Source organism: Ochotona princeps, chromosome 17 (assembly GCF_030435755.1).
Source record: "Ochotona princeps isolate mOchPri1 chromosome 17, mOchPri1.hap1, whole genome shotgun sequence".
Taxonomy (NCBI): domain Eukaryota; kingdom Metazoa; phylum Chordata; class Mammalia; order Lagomorpha; family Ochotonidae; genus Ochotona; species Ochotona princeps.
This window is the reverse complement of record NC_080848.1, coordinates 53,581,314-53,598,422: the sequence shown is the minus strand read 5'-3', so window position 1 is coordinate 53,598,422 and position 17,109 is coordinate 53,581,314. Positions and strand designations below refer to the sequence as shown.

At 51.7% G+C, this 17,109-nt stretch overlaps 1 protein-coding gene across 1 annotated transcript; it reads left to right on the top strand.

Moving 5' to 3' along the window:
* Window positions 1-98: 98 nt before the first annotated feature.
* On the top strand, window positions 99-16,380 carry WRAP53 (WD repeat containing antisense to TP53). The gene is made up of 10 exons (XM_012929705.2): window positions 99-679; window positions 767-865; window positions 1,011-1,122; window positions 14,163-14,251; window positions 14,441-14,531; window positions 14,652-14,784; window positions 15,300-15,508; window positions 15,626-15,729; window positions 15,880-16,014; window positions 16,122-16,380. Exons 1-10 carry the CDS (start codon window positions 345-347, stop codon window positions 16,363-16,365), a joined length of 1,551 nt encoding a protein of 516 aa, XP_012785159.2. The 5' UTR covers window positions 99-344; the 3' UTR covers window positions 16,366-16,380.
* The last annotated feature ends 729 nt before the right edge of the window (window positions 16,381-17,109 follow it).

Genomic DNA, 17,109 nt, shown 5'->3' with positions numbered 1-17,109 from the left:
TGACACCTGGCTCGCCCAGGCAGAACGCGTGTAGACTACAACTCCCAGAGGCCCTCGGGAGCACCAGGGCTCTATGGGAACAGCTATGCGGGCCCCGCCTCAGCCCGTGCCTGGGTCGCCCGCGAAATCCGCTCGCGGGAGTGCGGAGGTCCAATCGGAAGGACGGTGGGCCCAAATCCCGCGAGAGCCAGGAGCGCGTAGTGACCCGCGGTGCTAAGAGACGCTGCGCTCGTGTTTCCGCACCTGTTCGCCTCGCCTTCCTCCGGGAAGGCGGGCGCGGGTGGGATCCTCCGGGGAGTGCTGCTCGGCGCTGAGGCCGATGCCCGCCGCGCTGCCGCGGCGAGATGCAGACGGAGCAGGAGGAACCCGCAGCTTCAGGCCAGGCCCCGGCTCCCAGCGGGCTCTCCCCGCGGGCTTCCCCGGTGGCTGAAAGCACCGACCCGCCTGCCGGAGCCAGCGATCCGCCCCTGGGGTCCCCGAGCCAGCAGCTGAGTGAAGGAGACCTCGCCTCTCTCTCCGCCCTGGAAGCCGAGTTTGATCCTGAGTTGGGACCTTCGGTAGGGGAGTCAGAACTTTGTGGAAATGAGAGCCTCCCTGCCGAAGTTGCAGACGGGCCCGAGTTGGAGCCTGGAGAAGCCGGGGCAGAGGAGGAAGCGGCCGCAGAGGACGAGGGAGACGTGTAAGTGGCGCCGGTGGGCGTCCGAGGCGAGGGCCAGTGTCAGCGGCTCCTGCTCCCAGGGAAGTTGACCCTCCGTGTTCCTTGCAGCGTTTGGAGCTACAACTTCTCCCAAGCCCCTCGGTATCTTAGTGGTTCCTGGTCCGAGTTCTGCGCCCAGCCGGAGAACTTTCTGAAGGGCTGCAAGTGGTGAGTGAGGGGAGTGGACCGGAGGCTCTCACGGGAAAGCAGCCTGGGGGAGGGGCCCTTTCAGGAGGGAGCTTGCGTTTTATCTGGGTTTTGGCGTCCTCCGATGCCTTCCCTCCCCAGGATTCTGACTCCTGAATGTTTTCAGGGCTCCCGACGGCTCCTGCATCTTGACCAACAGCGCTGACAACATCCTGCGGATTTACAACCTGCCCGAGGAACTGTACAATGAAGGGGAGCAGGTGGCACACACAGAAATGGTAAGGGTGGGGCTTGTCCGCCGCATTCAGCCGTCCGCCCCGGAGAGGGAGAAAGGGTGGACCACAGGCTTCTCAGAGGCGAGGATTTCCTTCCCTGGAAATTGCCACCCGCAGCACTTTATTTTTTGTTTAAGGTTTATTTCTTTTACCTGAGGGTCAAGGAGAGATTTTACAGCCACTGGTTTACTCCTCAAGTGGCTATGTTGGCCAAAGCTGGGCCAGTCCAAAACTGGGAGCTGGGAGCTTCCTCCAGCTCTCACAAGTGGGTGCAGGGGCCCAGGTTCTTAAGCCATCCTCTGCTGCTTTCCCAGGCCATTAGCAGAGAGCTGGATGGGAAGTGGAGCTGCCGGGACCTGAATTGGTGCCCATGATGTTAGTGCCATAGATGGAGGCCTAGCTTACTACGCCATTGTGTCAGCCCTCAGCATTTTCTTCCTTTGTCTCTCCTCTCTGTAAAATCTGCTTTTCAAATAAAATCAATTCTTTTTTTTTTTAAGATTTATTTTATTTCTATTGGAAAGTCAGATACACAGAAAGGAAGAGAGATAGAGAGGAAGATCTTCAGTCCGATGATCCACTCCCCAAGTGACCGCAATGGCTGGTGCTGCGCCAATCCGAAGCCAGGAGCCAGGAACTTCTTCCAGGTCTCCCACACAGGTGCACACCAAAGCTTTGGGCCGTCCTCAACTGCTTTCCCAGGCCACAAGCAGGGAGCTGGATGGGAAGTGGAGCTGCCGGGATTAGAACCGGCGCCCATATGGGATCTTGGTGTGTTTAAGGCGAGGACTTTAGCTGCTAGGCCCAAAACAATTCTTTTTAAAAATGAGGCATTTACTTATTTATTTAAAAGGCAGAGTTAGAGCAACAGAGGTCTTCCATCCTCTGGTTCTCTCCCCAAATAGCCACAGTGTTGGAGGCTGGTCCAGGCCAAAGCCAGGAGCCTGGAACTCCGTCTGCGTCTCTCATGTGGGTCACAGGGGCTCTGAGCACTTGGGTCATCTGTATCCCGGGCCATAGCAAGGCCAAGGATTAGCCTGTTAAGCCATTGCCCTGGCCCTCCTCTTGCCAGTATTTATTTATGGATATCTATTGAATGGTTGCTAGTTTGATGGTCATTGTGTTAGTGGAGTGAGAAAAGAGCTGTTGGCTTTCTTGTGTGTAGGGGGGGATAGATAACAGATAAACCAATCGGATCTTCCCCCCCCCATACACACACAAAATTTGTTTTTAAATCGCTGCGAGCCCAGTACCTATGAAATTGTGTCATGTAATGCAATGTAATTAATGAGTAAAAATAATAATTAAAAAAAAAACAGAAAAAAAAAAATCTCTGCGAGGTAGTGGTTGGGTGGGGGATGAGCCTGGGGCAGGCCTTCCAGGAAGAGGCAGTGAGACCTAGGAGTCCTGAGCAGCGCAAAAATGGCATGATTAAAGAACCAAAAGCGCACCAGGGCAACTGGTCTGAAGCTGGTGAGGGGGAAGTGAGCGAGAAGGGGCGGCCACATTGTCATGTGAGGATCTGGGGAGAAGGCAGGGGGAGCCATTTGGGAAGTCTCAGAAGAGCTGTGGGACTGAGGAGTAGATACTATGTTGCCATGCAAGAACCAGGTCAGTGCATTTCCTAGGGTACTTTTATCAAGGTCCAGGTGAGAGGTGAGGGTGCGTTGGGTAAGGGTGACGGCAGGAGAGGCAGGGATGGATTTGGGGTGTCTTTGGAGGCCCATTGGCTGGGACGGTGCTGAAAACGAAGTAGTCAAGACAATGATGGCTTGGGTTTCACAGCTGGTGGGTGGGGACAGTTCATTCAGAGGAGGGAATTGGGACGGAAACAGGGACTGGCACACATCTTAGTGCATCACATAGGCAATGTGGAGCTAAGGGCGGGGTGGGCGCTATAGCCCAGGAAGGTGGGGGACGGCATGGCCATGGCAACCCATGGCTTGAAGAATGGATACAATGTAAGTGTGGGTGGAGGAGGAGAAGGATGGCGCAGAACCCTGTGTGCTCCCAGGCCTGGAGAGGGTACAGGAGAGGTGATACCGGAAGACAGAGTGTGGTGCTGAGAGCCCTGAAGTGGCTCCAGAAATGGCCTGACAAGGGCATTTGCAGGGCTGTGGTAGCATGAGTGAAACAAAGAACATGGCCAGGTTTGTGGAGTTTGGCTGTGACACAAAGACTTGGAGTGGATCCAGAGAAGGCTTTTAGGGAACATCCATGGTGCCAGAATCAACTGAACATAGAGGTAGGGACTGGGGCTGTGGGGGAGAGGGGACAGCAGAGCCCTCCACATGGTAGCTGGATGAAGTCAGGAGCTGGAGGAGTTGGCTCTGACAGGCAGAGTCCTGCCTTGCAGCTGTGAGAAAGGTGGAGGAGCAGGCAGAGGTAGCTAGCTACTGGGCAGTTGGAAGGGTTGTGTCTGTTATAGCAGAAAATCAGTTTCTGAGGAATGGTTTTTTTTTTTAAGATTTATTTATTTTTATTACAAAGTCAGATATACAGAGAGGAAGATCTTCCGTCCGATGATTCACTCCCGAAGTGACCACAACAGTTGATGCTGAGCTGATCCGAAGCCAACAGCCAGGAACTCTTCCAGGTCTCCCAAGTGGGTGCAGGGTCCCAAGGCTTTGGGATGTCCTGGACTGCTTTTCCAGGCTGCAAGCAGGGAACTGGATGGGAAGTGGAGCTGCCAGGGTTAGAACCAGCTCCCATGTGGGATCCCAGCGCATTCAAGGACTTTAGCCGGTAGGCCACCGCACTGAGCCCTGAGGAATGTTCTTTGTGCAATGCCCATCAGGGCTTGCTGTCATTTGAAGTGAGACTAGGGGTGGGCGTTTGGCAGCGCAGCTGAGATGCCTCCATCCCCCGTGGGAGTGCCTTGTTGAGTTCTGGTTGCTCCACTGCTGCCCTAGCTTCCCGCTGATGTGCGTTCTTGAGCGTGGGCCCCTGCCACCCGTGTGGCAGCCCTGGAGGGAGTCTGTGCTTATGGCTTTGGCTTAGTGCTGGCTCTTGTGAGAATTGGAGGATAGAACCAGCAGATGCAGGATTGATCTCTGTTTTCCAAATAAAATGAAAGTTAATTTACAAAATGAAGCTAATGCAGTTGTACATCTTTTTCAATGAGTTACATGACCATAGTTTTTGTTGTGTTTGCAAAATGAGGATGATTTATGTCACTGGTTTGTGCACCAGCTGTTTTACTTTCGATCCAGCTCTTTGCTTATGATCTGGGAAAGTACCAGGGCCTTGGGCCCTGCACCCACAGGAGAGACTTTGAAGAAGCTCTTGGCTTCAGATCAGTTCAGCTCTGGCCTTTGTGGCCGTCTGGGGAATGGATTGAAATTCTCTTTCTGTCTCGTTTTCTTTCTCTGTAACTCTACCTTTCAAATAAGGAATTTTTTTTTAATTATTTTTAAAAATAAGAAATATTTTTTAAAAAATAAAACGAGGATGATAATAGTACCTCACACAGAGTTGTGAGAATCGAAACATTAATAGGGGCTGATGTTGTGGTGCAGTGAGTTTAACTGCCACTTAAAGATTTGTTTATTTTTATTGGAAAGACGGATTACAGAGGGAAGGAGAGACAAAGATCTCCTAAGTGATGGGTAAACACTTGTAGATGTTGGTGTCCCTGGTGTACAAGCACAGAACTAGAAGAGTGGTCTGCATGAGATTTGGCAGGAAAGAGATACAAGGGTGTGCAGAGCAAGTCTGCAGGGTGTGCTTGCGTTGCGGGAGCGGATATGGATTGTGACCAGCAGAGCAAGTGACCTGGCTGGGTGGACATCCATGCGTTCACTGCTTCTGGACCATGAGTAGGTGGCCCATGTGGGCTGAAGGCAATGGCTTTGAGTGTGGAGAGAGTGCAGACACGAGAGAGGCTCAGCGTTGGGCAGAGCCATTCATTCATTGAGCTTTAGGGCCGTGGGGATTTGTTAAACACAAACCTGACAACAGCCCTTGTTCTGGTGAAGCTTATATTCTATTATGGTTAGCAGGCAGTTTTTTGTTTCTCTCTTTTTTTTTAAGATTTTATTTTTATTGGAAAGGTGGATATACAGAGAGGAGGAGAGACAGAGGAAGATCTTCCGTCCGATGGTTCACTCCCCAAGTGACCGCAACGGCTGGAGCTGAGCCAATCAGAAGCCAGGAGCCCGGAGCTCTTCCAGGTCTCCCATGCGGGTGCAGGGTCTCAAGGCTTTGGGCTGTCCTCAACTGCTTTCCCAGGCCACAGGCAGGGAGTTGGATGGGAAGTGGGGCCGCTGGGATTAGAACTAGCAACCATATGGGATCCCGAGGCGTGCAAGGCAAAGACTTTAACCACTACGCTATCGCGCCGGGTCTTTGTTTCTCTTTTTAAAGATTTGTTTGCTTTATTGTAAAGTCAGATATACAGAGATATGGAGAGACAGAGAGAAAGGTCTTCCTTCTGCTGATTCACTCCCCAAGGGGCTGCAGTGGCCAGAGTTGAGCCAACCCAAAGCCAGGCGCCAGGAGCCTGGAGCTTCTTCTGGGTCTCCCATGTGGGTGCAGGGTCCCAAGGCTTCTGGCCATCCCCGACTGCTTTCCCAGGCCACCATCAGGGAGCTGGAAGGGAAGTAGGGCAGCAGGGACATGAACTTGTGCCCTTAAGGAATCCTGATGCATGCAAGGTGAGGACTTTAACACTAGGCTACTGTGCTGGGCCAAGGTGGCCAGTCTGAAGGCAGGAGCCACAGAAGAGGGGACAATGTGACATCACCTCCATACCCAGCCCCCCTTGAAAAGTGTCTTGGAGGGGTGTGAGCATTATAGCCATCTCCACTTGCGATGCCCCAAGGGCCAGGCAAACCCAAGTGGGTAAATGAAGCGTTCTGTGAGATGAGAAATGTGGAGTTTTCAGTTCCTCCAGGGGCTCCTGGAGAAAGGAGTGGTGGACTGGGGCAGTTGAGGACTTGTGAGGTCAGTTTATGTGCCACAGGGAACCTATGCAGCCCAGAAGACGTGGGATTGCTCCAGAGTGTCAGGTTAACGGGGAAGGGGTGAGCCCTGATGGGTTCCTGTGAGAAGAAGCACCCTGTTCCTGTCTGGCCTCCACTGCTTTCCTAGCATGTGACTCCTGCAGGCAGCTGACCAGTTCTGGCCATGTGCTGAGGCATTCTCAGCCTTGGTTCCTGCAAGGGAAACTAGCAGCAACACTGATCCAGGGTCTACAGAGCAGCCACCCCAGAGTCCAGGGGCCAGAGAGGTCTTTCAGAGAGAGAGATGGAGACTGGAAATATATGAGATTGTTTATGCACAAACTCGGTTAAGCAAAATATGACAAGTCACTGTTTACACACCACTCTATAAAACTCAGTGCTTAACAGTTTGCTAAGTTTTGTACTTTCCAAGTTTTGCTAAAGTACTAAACTGCGTTTGTTTGTTAAAAAAAGATTTTTTTTTTTTTTTTTTTTTGAAAGGAAAGAGCTGTGGCGCTAAAGGAGGAAGAGAGAGAGAGGTCTTCATTTGCTGGTTCAAATCCCAGTTGGCTGCATCAGCCAGGGCTGATCTGGGCTAAAGCATGGAACCAGGATCTCCATCCGGGTCTCCCGCATGGGTATCAGGGGCCCAGCATTTGGACCATCCTCTGTTGTTCGCCAGGTGCATTAACCCAGAGCTGGCTTAGAAGCAGAGCATCTTGAACCTGAATAGGCACTCAGATATGGAATATGGGCTCCCCAGTGGCAGCTTCGCTTTCTGCCCGGCAGAGCCCACCTCATGCTGTTGAAGCCTGCCTGCAGCTGAGATCTCTATGGCAAGTGGTTTTGTGTACTGCCTTTTCTCTTAACAGTCGTATCCCAAATGTTTTGCAAAACAGTCCAGTCTATATGTGTGGTTAGTGATTTACCGCATTGAGTACTTAAGATTGTTTTCTTACTGCTCTGCTTATTTGGGCATTTGGAGTATTTCCACGATTTCCATATCAAATCACTTTTCAGTGAAAATTTGAGGGACCCCAGAATTTCTGACTCATAAGATTTCCCTTAAGGCTGGCACATTGGCTTAATTGGCTAATCCTCCTCTTGCAAGCACCAGCATCCCATAAGGGTGATGGCTCATGTCCCTGCAACTCCACTTCCCATCCAGCTTCCTGCTTGTGGCCTGGGAAAGCAGGCAGAGGATGGCCCGAAGCCTTAGGACCCTGCACCTGTGTGGGAGACCCAGAACAAGCTCCTGGCTCCTGGCTTTGGATCAGCACAGCTCTGGCTGTTGCAGTCACTTGGGGAATAAATCATCAGACAGAAAATCTTCCTCTCAGTCTTTCCTCCTCCCTATATATATCTGAAAGTATTAACCACACGGTATCAGTACTCTATACTTATTATGAAGGTGGAGATCAAGAGAGGATGTTCATCTACTGGTTCACTTCCCAACTGTTGGCAGTGGCTTAAGGCTGGATCAAGGCCAAAGCCAGGAACTGGGAACTAAATCAAGGTCTCTCAGTTGGGGGGGTAGAAACCCAACTTCTTAAGTCATCACCACTAACTGCCTCCTAGGGACTTCATTAGCAGAATGCTGACTTAGAGCAGGGATTGTCAGTCATTGCTGATAAGGGATGTAGGCACCCTAACTGAAGTCCCTCTTTTTTTTTTTTTAAGGTTTATTTATTTTTATTGGGAAATCAGATATACAGAGAGGAGGAGAGATAGAGAGGAAGATCTTCCATCTGATGATTCACTCCCCAAGGGGCTACAATGGCTGGAGCTGGGCCAATCTGAAGCCAAAATCCCGGGCTCTTTTAGGTCTCCCACGCAGGTACAGGGTCCCAAGGCCTTGGGCCGTCCTCGACTGCTTTCCCAGGCCACAAGCATGGAGCTGGATGGGAAGTGGGGCCACTAGGATTAGAACCAATGCCCATATGGGGTCCCATCATGTGCAAGGAGAGGACTTTAGCCACTAGGCTACCTTGCCGGGTCCCCTAACTGAAGTCTTAACTGCTAGGACAATTCCTCTCATATCTTTTTTTTTAGGGCATAGTGATGAGGGAGAGAGATTTTTCCATCTACTGGTTCACACTCCAGATGCCTCCAGCAGCTAGGACTGGGCCAAGAGCTTGTAACTCCAGGAGCTTGTAGCATCCTTGTGGATGGCAGAGGTCTTGGTACTTGGACCATCTGCTTTCTTAGGTTCAGTTGCAAAAAAAGCTGATTTGGAAGCAGATTACCAGTGGAGGGTTTTTGTTTTTTTTTTTTTAAAGTTAATTTTATTTTTATTACAAAGTCAGATATACAGAGGAGGAGAGAGAGAGAGGAAGTGGAGCTGCCGGGATTAGAACCGGCGCCCGTATGGGATCCTGGCAAGTTCAAGGCGAGGACCTTAGCCACTAGGCCACGCCACCAGGCCCTACCAGTGGAGGTTTAACGCACAATGTCACAATGCCTGCCTGCCTGCTCCACTGGTGGTTTTAGTTTTGTTTGTCTGTTAATGTCTTGTGATTCAGGTGGTCAGTTTTTGTTTTTGTCTCAGAATTTATTTGAAAGGCAGAGAGACAAGCATGTCTTTCATCTGCTGGTCACGCCTCCCAGTGGCTACAAGAGTCCAGGCTGGTTCAAGCAATGGGAACTTTTTTTTGCTTAAGCTGGGAGCTGGATGGGAAGTAAGGCGCAACAGTCGGTGCTCAGACCAGCACCCTGAGACATTGTATGTGTTGCATCTTCCTTCCAGAATAGTCTCACCATCCGTCTTCTCCTTCCTTTATACCTTTCCCTGTCTGGCTTCTCTGGAACTCTCATTCCTCACTCCCTCAGCTCTTCCCCAAGCACCAGCCCTGTCCTGTGGTTCTCGCAGGAGGTCCTGGCTTCTCCAGTGGAGAGACTACCTGCTCTTTGTCCTCTGTCTCTCGGGCAGGGTCCTTGTCCCCAGGTTTGGCACCAGCCTGGGTTCTAAGGCCATTTTGTTTAGGAGACCTACGCTCTCTATGAGGCTTACGGAGGTCCCTCCACCTGCTTGGTGACGACCCCGGGCTTCCCATCAGGAGCTGGGGTCTCATCCTTTAATCTTCCTTTTCCTAACTCCCCGTATCCAATTAATGACCAAATCCCATCAAGTCTGCCTAATCGTTCTAATCCACCCTCTTCTCTGCACTCCACTGCCTCCACGTGAATCCAAGGTACTAGGATTTGGGGCCTCAGGGGACTGAAGCAGTCTCCCGTTGGCAACTGCTGGTGCAAACATTCGTAACTGGGGGAACTCAGGATGAGCAGGACAGACCTGCGTCTTGCCATCTTAGACGGGTATTGAGGGCTGCAGGGCCACGTGCTCAGCTCCCGGGGCAGGGAAGGCCTCCCTGGGGGAAGAAGCTTCTGGGAGGATGACTCGTTTTCAGCCAGGACAAGTGTGGGGTGCAGGGAGGACCAGAGAAGCTGCTCGTGGTCGCAGCGATGCAGGCAGGAGGGTAGTGTCTTGTGAATGGGGTATTAGGAGTGGGCCTGGATGGCAGAGCACAGACCCAAGGGGAACCTAAAAGGAGGAATTGACAAGATTTGATACTGTGCAGGGCTGGGAACTGAGAGGGAGTGAAGGATGGGAGTAGAGACTGGTCCTCTGATTCACCCTAAGCTTGAATCTGGGGGGTGGAGCCCAGGAAGAAGAGCAGGTGTGAGGACGGGTGGTGCTGGGGCTGTCGCAGACAAACAGAACAAGGTGTCTGTGGGACATCCAAGTGCAGCCGTCTGCCTGGCAGTCAGATCTATGGGTTCAGAGTGATGAGGTGGAAACTGGAGTCATGGCTGGGTCACATCACCCTAAGGGTGAGCGGATCGCTGGCAAAGGCCTGTTTACAGGCTATTGAAGGATTTCCTGCAAGTCAGTCAGCAAAAGACAAAATCCTTGCAGGAAAATACTTGACGGATAAATGGGCAAAAGTTATAAAAAGGTCCACCTTAATGGTTTTGGGGAAACTGAAGTATGGGGCCCGGTGGCGTGGCCTAGCGGCTAGAGTCCTCCTCGCCTTGAAAGCCCCGGGATCCCATATGGGCGCCGGTTCTAATCCCGGCAGCTCCACTTCCCATCCAGCTCCCTGCTTGTGGCCTGGGAAAGCAGTGGAGGACGGCCCAATGCATTGGGACCCTGCACCCACTTGGGAGACCTCGAAGAGGTTCCTGGTTCCCGGCATCAGATTGGCGCAGCACTGGCCCGTTGCGGCTCACTTGGGGAGTGAATCATCGGACGCAAGATCTTCCTCTCTGTCTCTCCTTCTCTCTGTATATCTGACTTTGTAATAAAAATAAATCTTTAAAAAAAAAAAAAAGAAAGTGAAGTATGTAACCTCACAGTAATGGCGGAAATGCAAATTTATGCAATAATGGAATGCCACTTCACAGCCTTCAAATTGGGAAAAATTTAGAAACCTGCAATTTCCACAGGATAAAGAACAACAGGCACGCTTGCATGCTGCTGCTGGGGAAGTAAATTGAGATGCGCACTTTGGGGAAAAAAATTGACATTATCTCACCAAGTTGGCAGAGTGCGTGGCATAAAGACCAATCATTTACTGTTAATCAGAAACTACAGAGAATTCTTTCTGCATGTGTTCCAGGATTAAAGCATACACACTGGCCAAAAACTACAGAACCACTGACTGTCAGAAGGACCCATCCAGCCCAATATGTTCCTGCGTGGAGTACTATGAGGAGACTCCTCCAGGTTCATGGGAATGTGGAATTAAAATGAATTACTTTGGTGCAAAAAATCTTGAAATCCATGCGTTGTTGTTTTCCTAATACGCATTTTTGTGGGCTTGATTTTTTTTTTTTTTTAAGATTTACTTATGTGAGAGGTGGTGACAGACACCTCCCATCTGCTGGTTTACTCCCCAAATGTTGGATCTAAGTGAAACTGGGAGCCAGGCACTCCAGCTGGGTCTCCCACATGAGTGAGAGGCACCCAGTCACTTGAGCCATCCCCTGCTTGCTTCCCAGCACATTAGCAAGGAGCTGATCAGAAGTGGAGCAGCCGGGGATTTGCACCATGCACTCTGATGTGGGATGCCGTGCTGCTGTTACAGCAGTGGCTTCACCTTGTGGTCCTCATGCTATCCCAGGAGTCCAGGTTTTCAAGTTTCCCTGGGTCACATGTCAGCAGGAAGCTGAAACTGGAAGCAAAGCTAGGAACGCAAACCTGGGCACAGCAATGTGGGATGTGGATAGCAGGCACAATGCCCATTGCTCTATGAACTTTTTGAGGACTCCTTGTGTGTCACAGTGAAAATGGTTGAATCAGCAAGGTGTGTTACTGTGGTACAATCTCTCAGTCACAAAGGAGGATACATATATTGTGATATTAACAGTAAATTTAAAGATAGGCGGTGTAATGCTAAGTACTGCTTTTTAGTTGTATGAATCTTTTTTTTTTTTAAAAGATTTATTCATTTTATTACAGCCAGATAAAGTCTTCGCCTTGAAAGCCCCGGGATCCCATATGGGCGCCGGTTCTAATCCCGGCAGCTCCACTTCCCATCCAGCTCCCTGCTTGTGGCCTGGGAAAGCAGTAGAGGGTGGCCCAAGTCCTTGGGTCCCTGTACCCATTAGGTAGACCTAGAAGAAGCTCTTGGCTCCAGGCTTTGGGTTGGCTCAGTTCCAGCCATTGCAACCGTTTAGGGAGTGAATCAGTGGATGGAAGATCTCTCTGTCTCTGAAAATCTGCCTTTCCAATAAAAATTAAAAAAAAAAAAAAAGATGTCTGAGAATGGCAAATTCAGGGTGATACCCCTAAGAAAGAGTTTCTGTTAGGGAAGGAGTTTTAACATAATATTTATTTATTTATTTATTTGAAAAGCAGAATTGAAGAGGCAGAGAGAGCTCTTCCATCTGTTGGTTTATCCCCAAATGGCCATAGCATCTAAGAATGGACCACCTGAAGCCAGGAGCGTGGGGCTCTGTATGGATCTCCCACGTGGTGGCCGGTGCCCAAGCACTTGGGCCATCTTCCACTGTTTCCCAGATGCAGCAGCAGCAGCAGCAGCAGGGAGCGGGGCTGGAAGTGGAGCAGCCGGGACTTGAACCGACACTCACATGGGATGTTGGTATTGCTGGTGGTGACTTGACTTGCTGCGGCATAGTGCCCACTATTTTTCTTAAGTTGGGTAGAGGGTTTGTGGCTTTTGTTGTTTTTTTTGTACTCTACATGTTACTTGTATGTATTTTATAGAATATTGTGCAGCAGTGCCACATGTGTAGAGTATACAACACAATACCAAGTCAGGGAATTAAGATTTCCATTTCCTTTTCTTATTTTTGGAGATATCCAGTTCTTTGTATAGTGCATCATACATTATTGGGAACCACAGTCACAGCACTGTGCCCTGGAACAGTAGGAGCTATTAGTTTCTGTTTTGTTGTTTCCTCCTGCCTCCCCTGTCCCTGCTCCCTTCCCAACCCCTTAGTAACCACTATTACAAGTTCAGATGGATTTATTTGAAAATACATAATTTAAAAAAAAAAGATTTATTTATTTATTAAAGGATTTATATATTTGTATTGGGAAGGCAGATATACAGAGGAGAGGAGAGACAGGAAGACTCTCCGTCTGCTGATTCACATCCCAAGCAGTCGCAACAGCTGGAGCTGTACCGATCTAAAGCCAGGAGCCCGGAGCCTCTTCCAGGTCTCCTATGTCTGTGCAGGGTCCCAAGGCTTTGGGCCATCTTGGACTGCTTTCCCAGACCACAAGCAGGGAGCTGAATGGGAAGTGGAGCTGCTGGGACATGAACTGGCGTCCATATAGGATCCTGGCATGTGTGCAAGACAAGGACTTTAGCTGCTAGGCTATCAACTGGGCCCAAAAATTTGTAATTTTTAAAAGGATCAAATTACTCCTAGCTGTTGCTCAGTAAATATTCATATTATTGGTTGGTTCTTTGTTTCTGATTTGGGGTGTTATTTTCCTCCTGTCTGTTTAGAAAGAAAAAAAATGCAGGTTCTGCCATCGGCACAGTAGGTAAAGCTGTTGGCGGGGACCCCAGCATCTCATGTGGGTGCCAGTTGACGTCCTGGCTGCTTTATTTCCAATCCTGCTAGTGCACCTGGGAAAGGAGCAGTGGATGGCCCAGGTGCTTGGGTCGCTGCCTGCCACATAGGAAACCTGGAGGAAGCTCCAGGCTCTTGGCTTCACCCTTGCCCAATTCTAGCCATTGTAGCTATCTGGGAAGTGAGTCAGCGGATGGAAAAATCTTTCTCTGTCTTTTCCACTCTCTCCCTATCTTTAAAAAGAAAAAGTTTGGGTCCTGGTGTGGTGGCCTAGCAGCTAAAGTCCTCACCTTGGAGCGGTGGGATCTTATGTGAGCACTGGTTCTAGTCCCAGTGTCTCCACTTCCTGTCCAGCTCCCTGCTTGTGGCCTGGGAAGGCAGTTGAGGATGGCCCGAAGCCTTGGGCTCCTGCAACCATGTGGGAGACCTGGAGCTCCTGGCTCCTGCCTTCGGATCAGCGCAGCACCGGTCGTTGAGGTCATTTCGGAAGTGAATCATTGGACGGAAGGTCTTCCTCTCTGTCTCTCCTCCTCTCTGTATATCTGACTTTGTGGTAAAAATAAGATAAAGCTTAAAAACAAAATAGAAAAAAAAGTATGAATCTGTACAGCTTTTGGTGGACTAAGTCTGATTGGCACTAGAATCTGAGTTAGCTCTGGAACATTGCAATACAAATTTCATTTTTTGTAAGATTCACTCGAAAGGCAAAGAAATAGGGAAAAAGAGAGTCTGTTGCAATTTGCTACTGAGGCAAGCCGAAGACAGGAGCTTCAGCTGGGTCTCCGACACGGGTGCAGCACTTGAATCATCCTCCACTGGCAGGAAGCTGGATCAGAATTAGAGCAGCAGGAATTAAACCAGCAGGCACTTGTAGGGGATGCAGGTGCTGCTAGCAGCACTTTAATATGCTATGCCATGTTGCTGGTACCCCATCCGCCTCTCCGGCCTGGCTAGGGGCACACAGATGGTGTTTTTGTCTGCCCTAACACTGCCAGGGCACTAGTCTGACTCATGTCCTTCCCGGTAACCCGCGGTCCTTCATCTCTTGTCTAGAGCCCTGTCCTGCACATGATGGAAGGTGACACCATCTATGATTACTGCTGGTATCCTCTGATGTCCTCGGCCCAGCCCGACACCGCCTTGTAAGTGATACCCTTTGCCCTTCCCCACCTCAATTTCAAGGGGACCCTTGATGGGCGGGTCAAGGGCTGCCAGGGGCCTGGGAGGAGGCTCTGGGTGCCCTTCAGATGGGAGCTGAGAGGGCCAGTCAGTTGGCTTCCTCCCATTCCTTTGACAGTGCCAGGGCCTCAGTGTGCGTGTGTCTCTCTCAGTGTGGCCAGCAGCAGCCGGGAGAATCCCATTCACATCTGGGACGCATTCACTGGCAAGCTACGGGCTTCCTTTCGCGCCTACAACCACTTGGTAGGGACCTCTCTGCCTGGTCCCAGCCCTCACCCTGGCCCCGCCCTCTCCCTGGCCCCGCCCTCTCCCTGGCCCCGCCCTCTCCCCCTGCAGAGAGCTGAAGCCCTTCCCTGCCCCCAGGATGAACTGACTGCAGCCCATTCACTCTGCTTCTCCCCTGATGGCACCCAGCTCTTCTGTGGCTTCAACCGGACTGTGCGTGTTTTCTCCACAGCCCGGCCTGGCCGGGACTGTGAGGTTCGATCCACCTTTGGTAAGCATTTGTGCCTCCAAGTGAGGATGAAAGGAGAGGGCACCTGTGCAGGGGTCCCTGGCAAGCCCAGGCCTGCCCAGGGAACTTTTACATGTCTCCAGCAAAAGCCCAGGGAAGCAGGTTGCACACAGCTGGCTGAGGAGGAAACATACTCAGGACCAGTGAAACTTGGCCCAAGGTCGACCAGCTGGTCCAAGAACTGTTCACTGTTCACCCTTAAATTTGTGTCTTGTCAGTTGTGTGCTTTTTCAGTTTTTAAAATCCATTTTTCTTGGGACCCCTGTCCTTTCCCAGGAAAAACTGGGATTGGAGAGGGAAGTGGAACCGGTGGGAATTAAGGCCTTTTAGGGCCTTCAGTGAGGCAGGGAGCACCAGAGGTCTTTGTCCTGCTTATGACAAGCAGGACGTCGGGATGTCCCCCGACACTGGTGCTGAGGCAGGGGCGCCTCTGCCGAGCAGGCTGAGGTCAGGTGCCCTTACCTTCCGCCAGCTGTGTCCTGTCCTTCCCTTTCCAGCAAAAAAGCAGGGCCAGAGTGGCATCATCTCCTGCATTGCCTTCAGCCCGGCCCAGCCCCTCTATGCCTGTGGCTCCTACAATCGCTCCCTGGGGCTGTACGCCTGGGAAGACGGCTCCCCTCTCGCCTTGCTGGTCGGGCATCAAGGGGGCATCACCCACATCTGCTTTCACCCTGACGGCAACCGCTTCTTCTCAGGGGGCCGCAAGGTTAGGGGCTCATGTCCTGAGAGCTGGTGGGCAGCAGGGCTGACGTGGACTAAGGAAGCACCCGTCACCCTGTGGGGAGGCAGTCAGGACCCCAGGACCCTGTGCTGTTTCTTTCAGGATGCTGAGCTTCTGTGCTGGGATCTCCGGCAGCCTGGCCATGCACTGTGGTCCCTGACTCGAGAGGTGACCACCAACCAGCGCATCTACTTTGATCTGGACCCGTGAGTGAAAGGGGCTTCTTTCCTGTCCATGGCTTTGGTCTCACCCTGCCACCCCACCCTAGGAATGCCAGAGCCCAGGAGTGGGATGTTCTTGCTGCAAGCGTGATGCCTGTTCTAGCAAGCCTCATCCCCTCTCTCTATCCCTCCCAGGAGCGGACAGTTCCTGGTGAGTGGCAGCACCAACGGGAGTGTCTTGGTGTGGGATATCAGTGAGACTGGAGGCGTTATGAAGCCGGAGCCAGCGCTGAGCTTTCTGGCCCAGAGGGACTGCACCAACGGCGTGAGGTCTTCTGCGCACTTCTCTCCAAGACTTTGGGCGGCAGGTGGATCTCCCTCGGAGCAAGCCTCCCCCTCCCCAGTACTGACCCCTCTCGCCTGTTGCTCCCTTCCAGCCTGCACCCTAGCCTGCCACTCCTGGCCACTGCATCCGGTCAGCGCGTGTTCCCAGAACCCACAGAGAGTGGGGACGAAGGGGAGCAGGAACTGGAGCTTCCTCTGCTGTCACTGCGCAATGTCCACCTTGAATGTCAGCTTCAGCTCTGGTGGTGGGGGTGGGACCCAGACCCCAGTGGCACTGAGGGTCAGAGTGAGAAGGGACAAGGAGGGATGGAGGGAGGTAGGGATGAGCCTAGATAAAGATTTTATATGCTACTGGAGTCTTTGTGTTTGTCTGCCGAGGCAGGGTGGAGGACGGGTGGGCTGCCTGGTCTTCAGATTGTTCCCCAAACAGGGGTTGAGAGGTGGGACTAGACAGGAGCCAATGGGGTGGCTGAGTTTGACGTGAAGTCAAGTGGGTGGGGGGTGGGGCTTCGCGCCATTGACTAGTTGGTTGCTAGGCGACTTGGTAAACTGAAGGGGAAAACCTGTTTGAAATCTCCCTTCCTAGATGGGGGGCTGCAGGGGTCAGGGTGATCCGGGCCTGGCAGGAGTGGCAGGAGCTGTGTCAGACTGCTGGGTGTGACCGTGTGAGACTGCAGGCAGTGGCAGACAAGACTGCGCTGCGGACTTGCTGGCACTCACGCTGTTTACCAGCACCCAGCGGCAGAGGGACCATTACTCAGCTTTGGGGGAAGGGGAGCCCGAACACAAGCCTCCCCTCCTCTGGACTCCCCCAAAAGGGAAGCAACCCATAGTCAAGGACACACGTGAAAGGTGCTAAAAAACAGGGACATCACGTTCCGCGATCTGGGGAGGCACAAGCCAAGGACAAGGGGCTTAGTCACTGGGCAGCTGCCTGCGGTCTCCTTGTATCTCCCTGGCTCTGACATTCAGAGTGCGGACTGTTAGAAGCAGTGACTCTTCCTTTGCCCCCCCACCACACACACACATACACCTTGCCACGCAGAGAAGGGAGTGCTTGGAAGAGCCAGTGGGCGCTTG

Excerpts from the sequence above, each read along its gene's own strand:
- WRAP53 (XM_012929705.2), top strand. The coding sequence starts at position 345 with ATGCAGACGGAGCAGGAGGAACCCGCAGCTTCAGGCCAGGCCCCGGCT. Across the intron at positions 14,532-14,651 it reads TTCGCGCCTACAACCACTTG|GATGAACTGACTGCAGCCCA; the intron begins GTAGGGACCTCT and ends CCCTGCCCCCAG. Across the intron at positions 15,730-15,879 it reads ATCTACTTTGATCTGGACCC|GAGCGGACAGTTCCTGGTGA; the intron begins GTGAGTGAAAGG and ends TATCCCTCCCAG.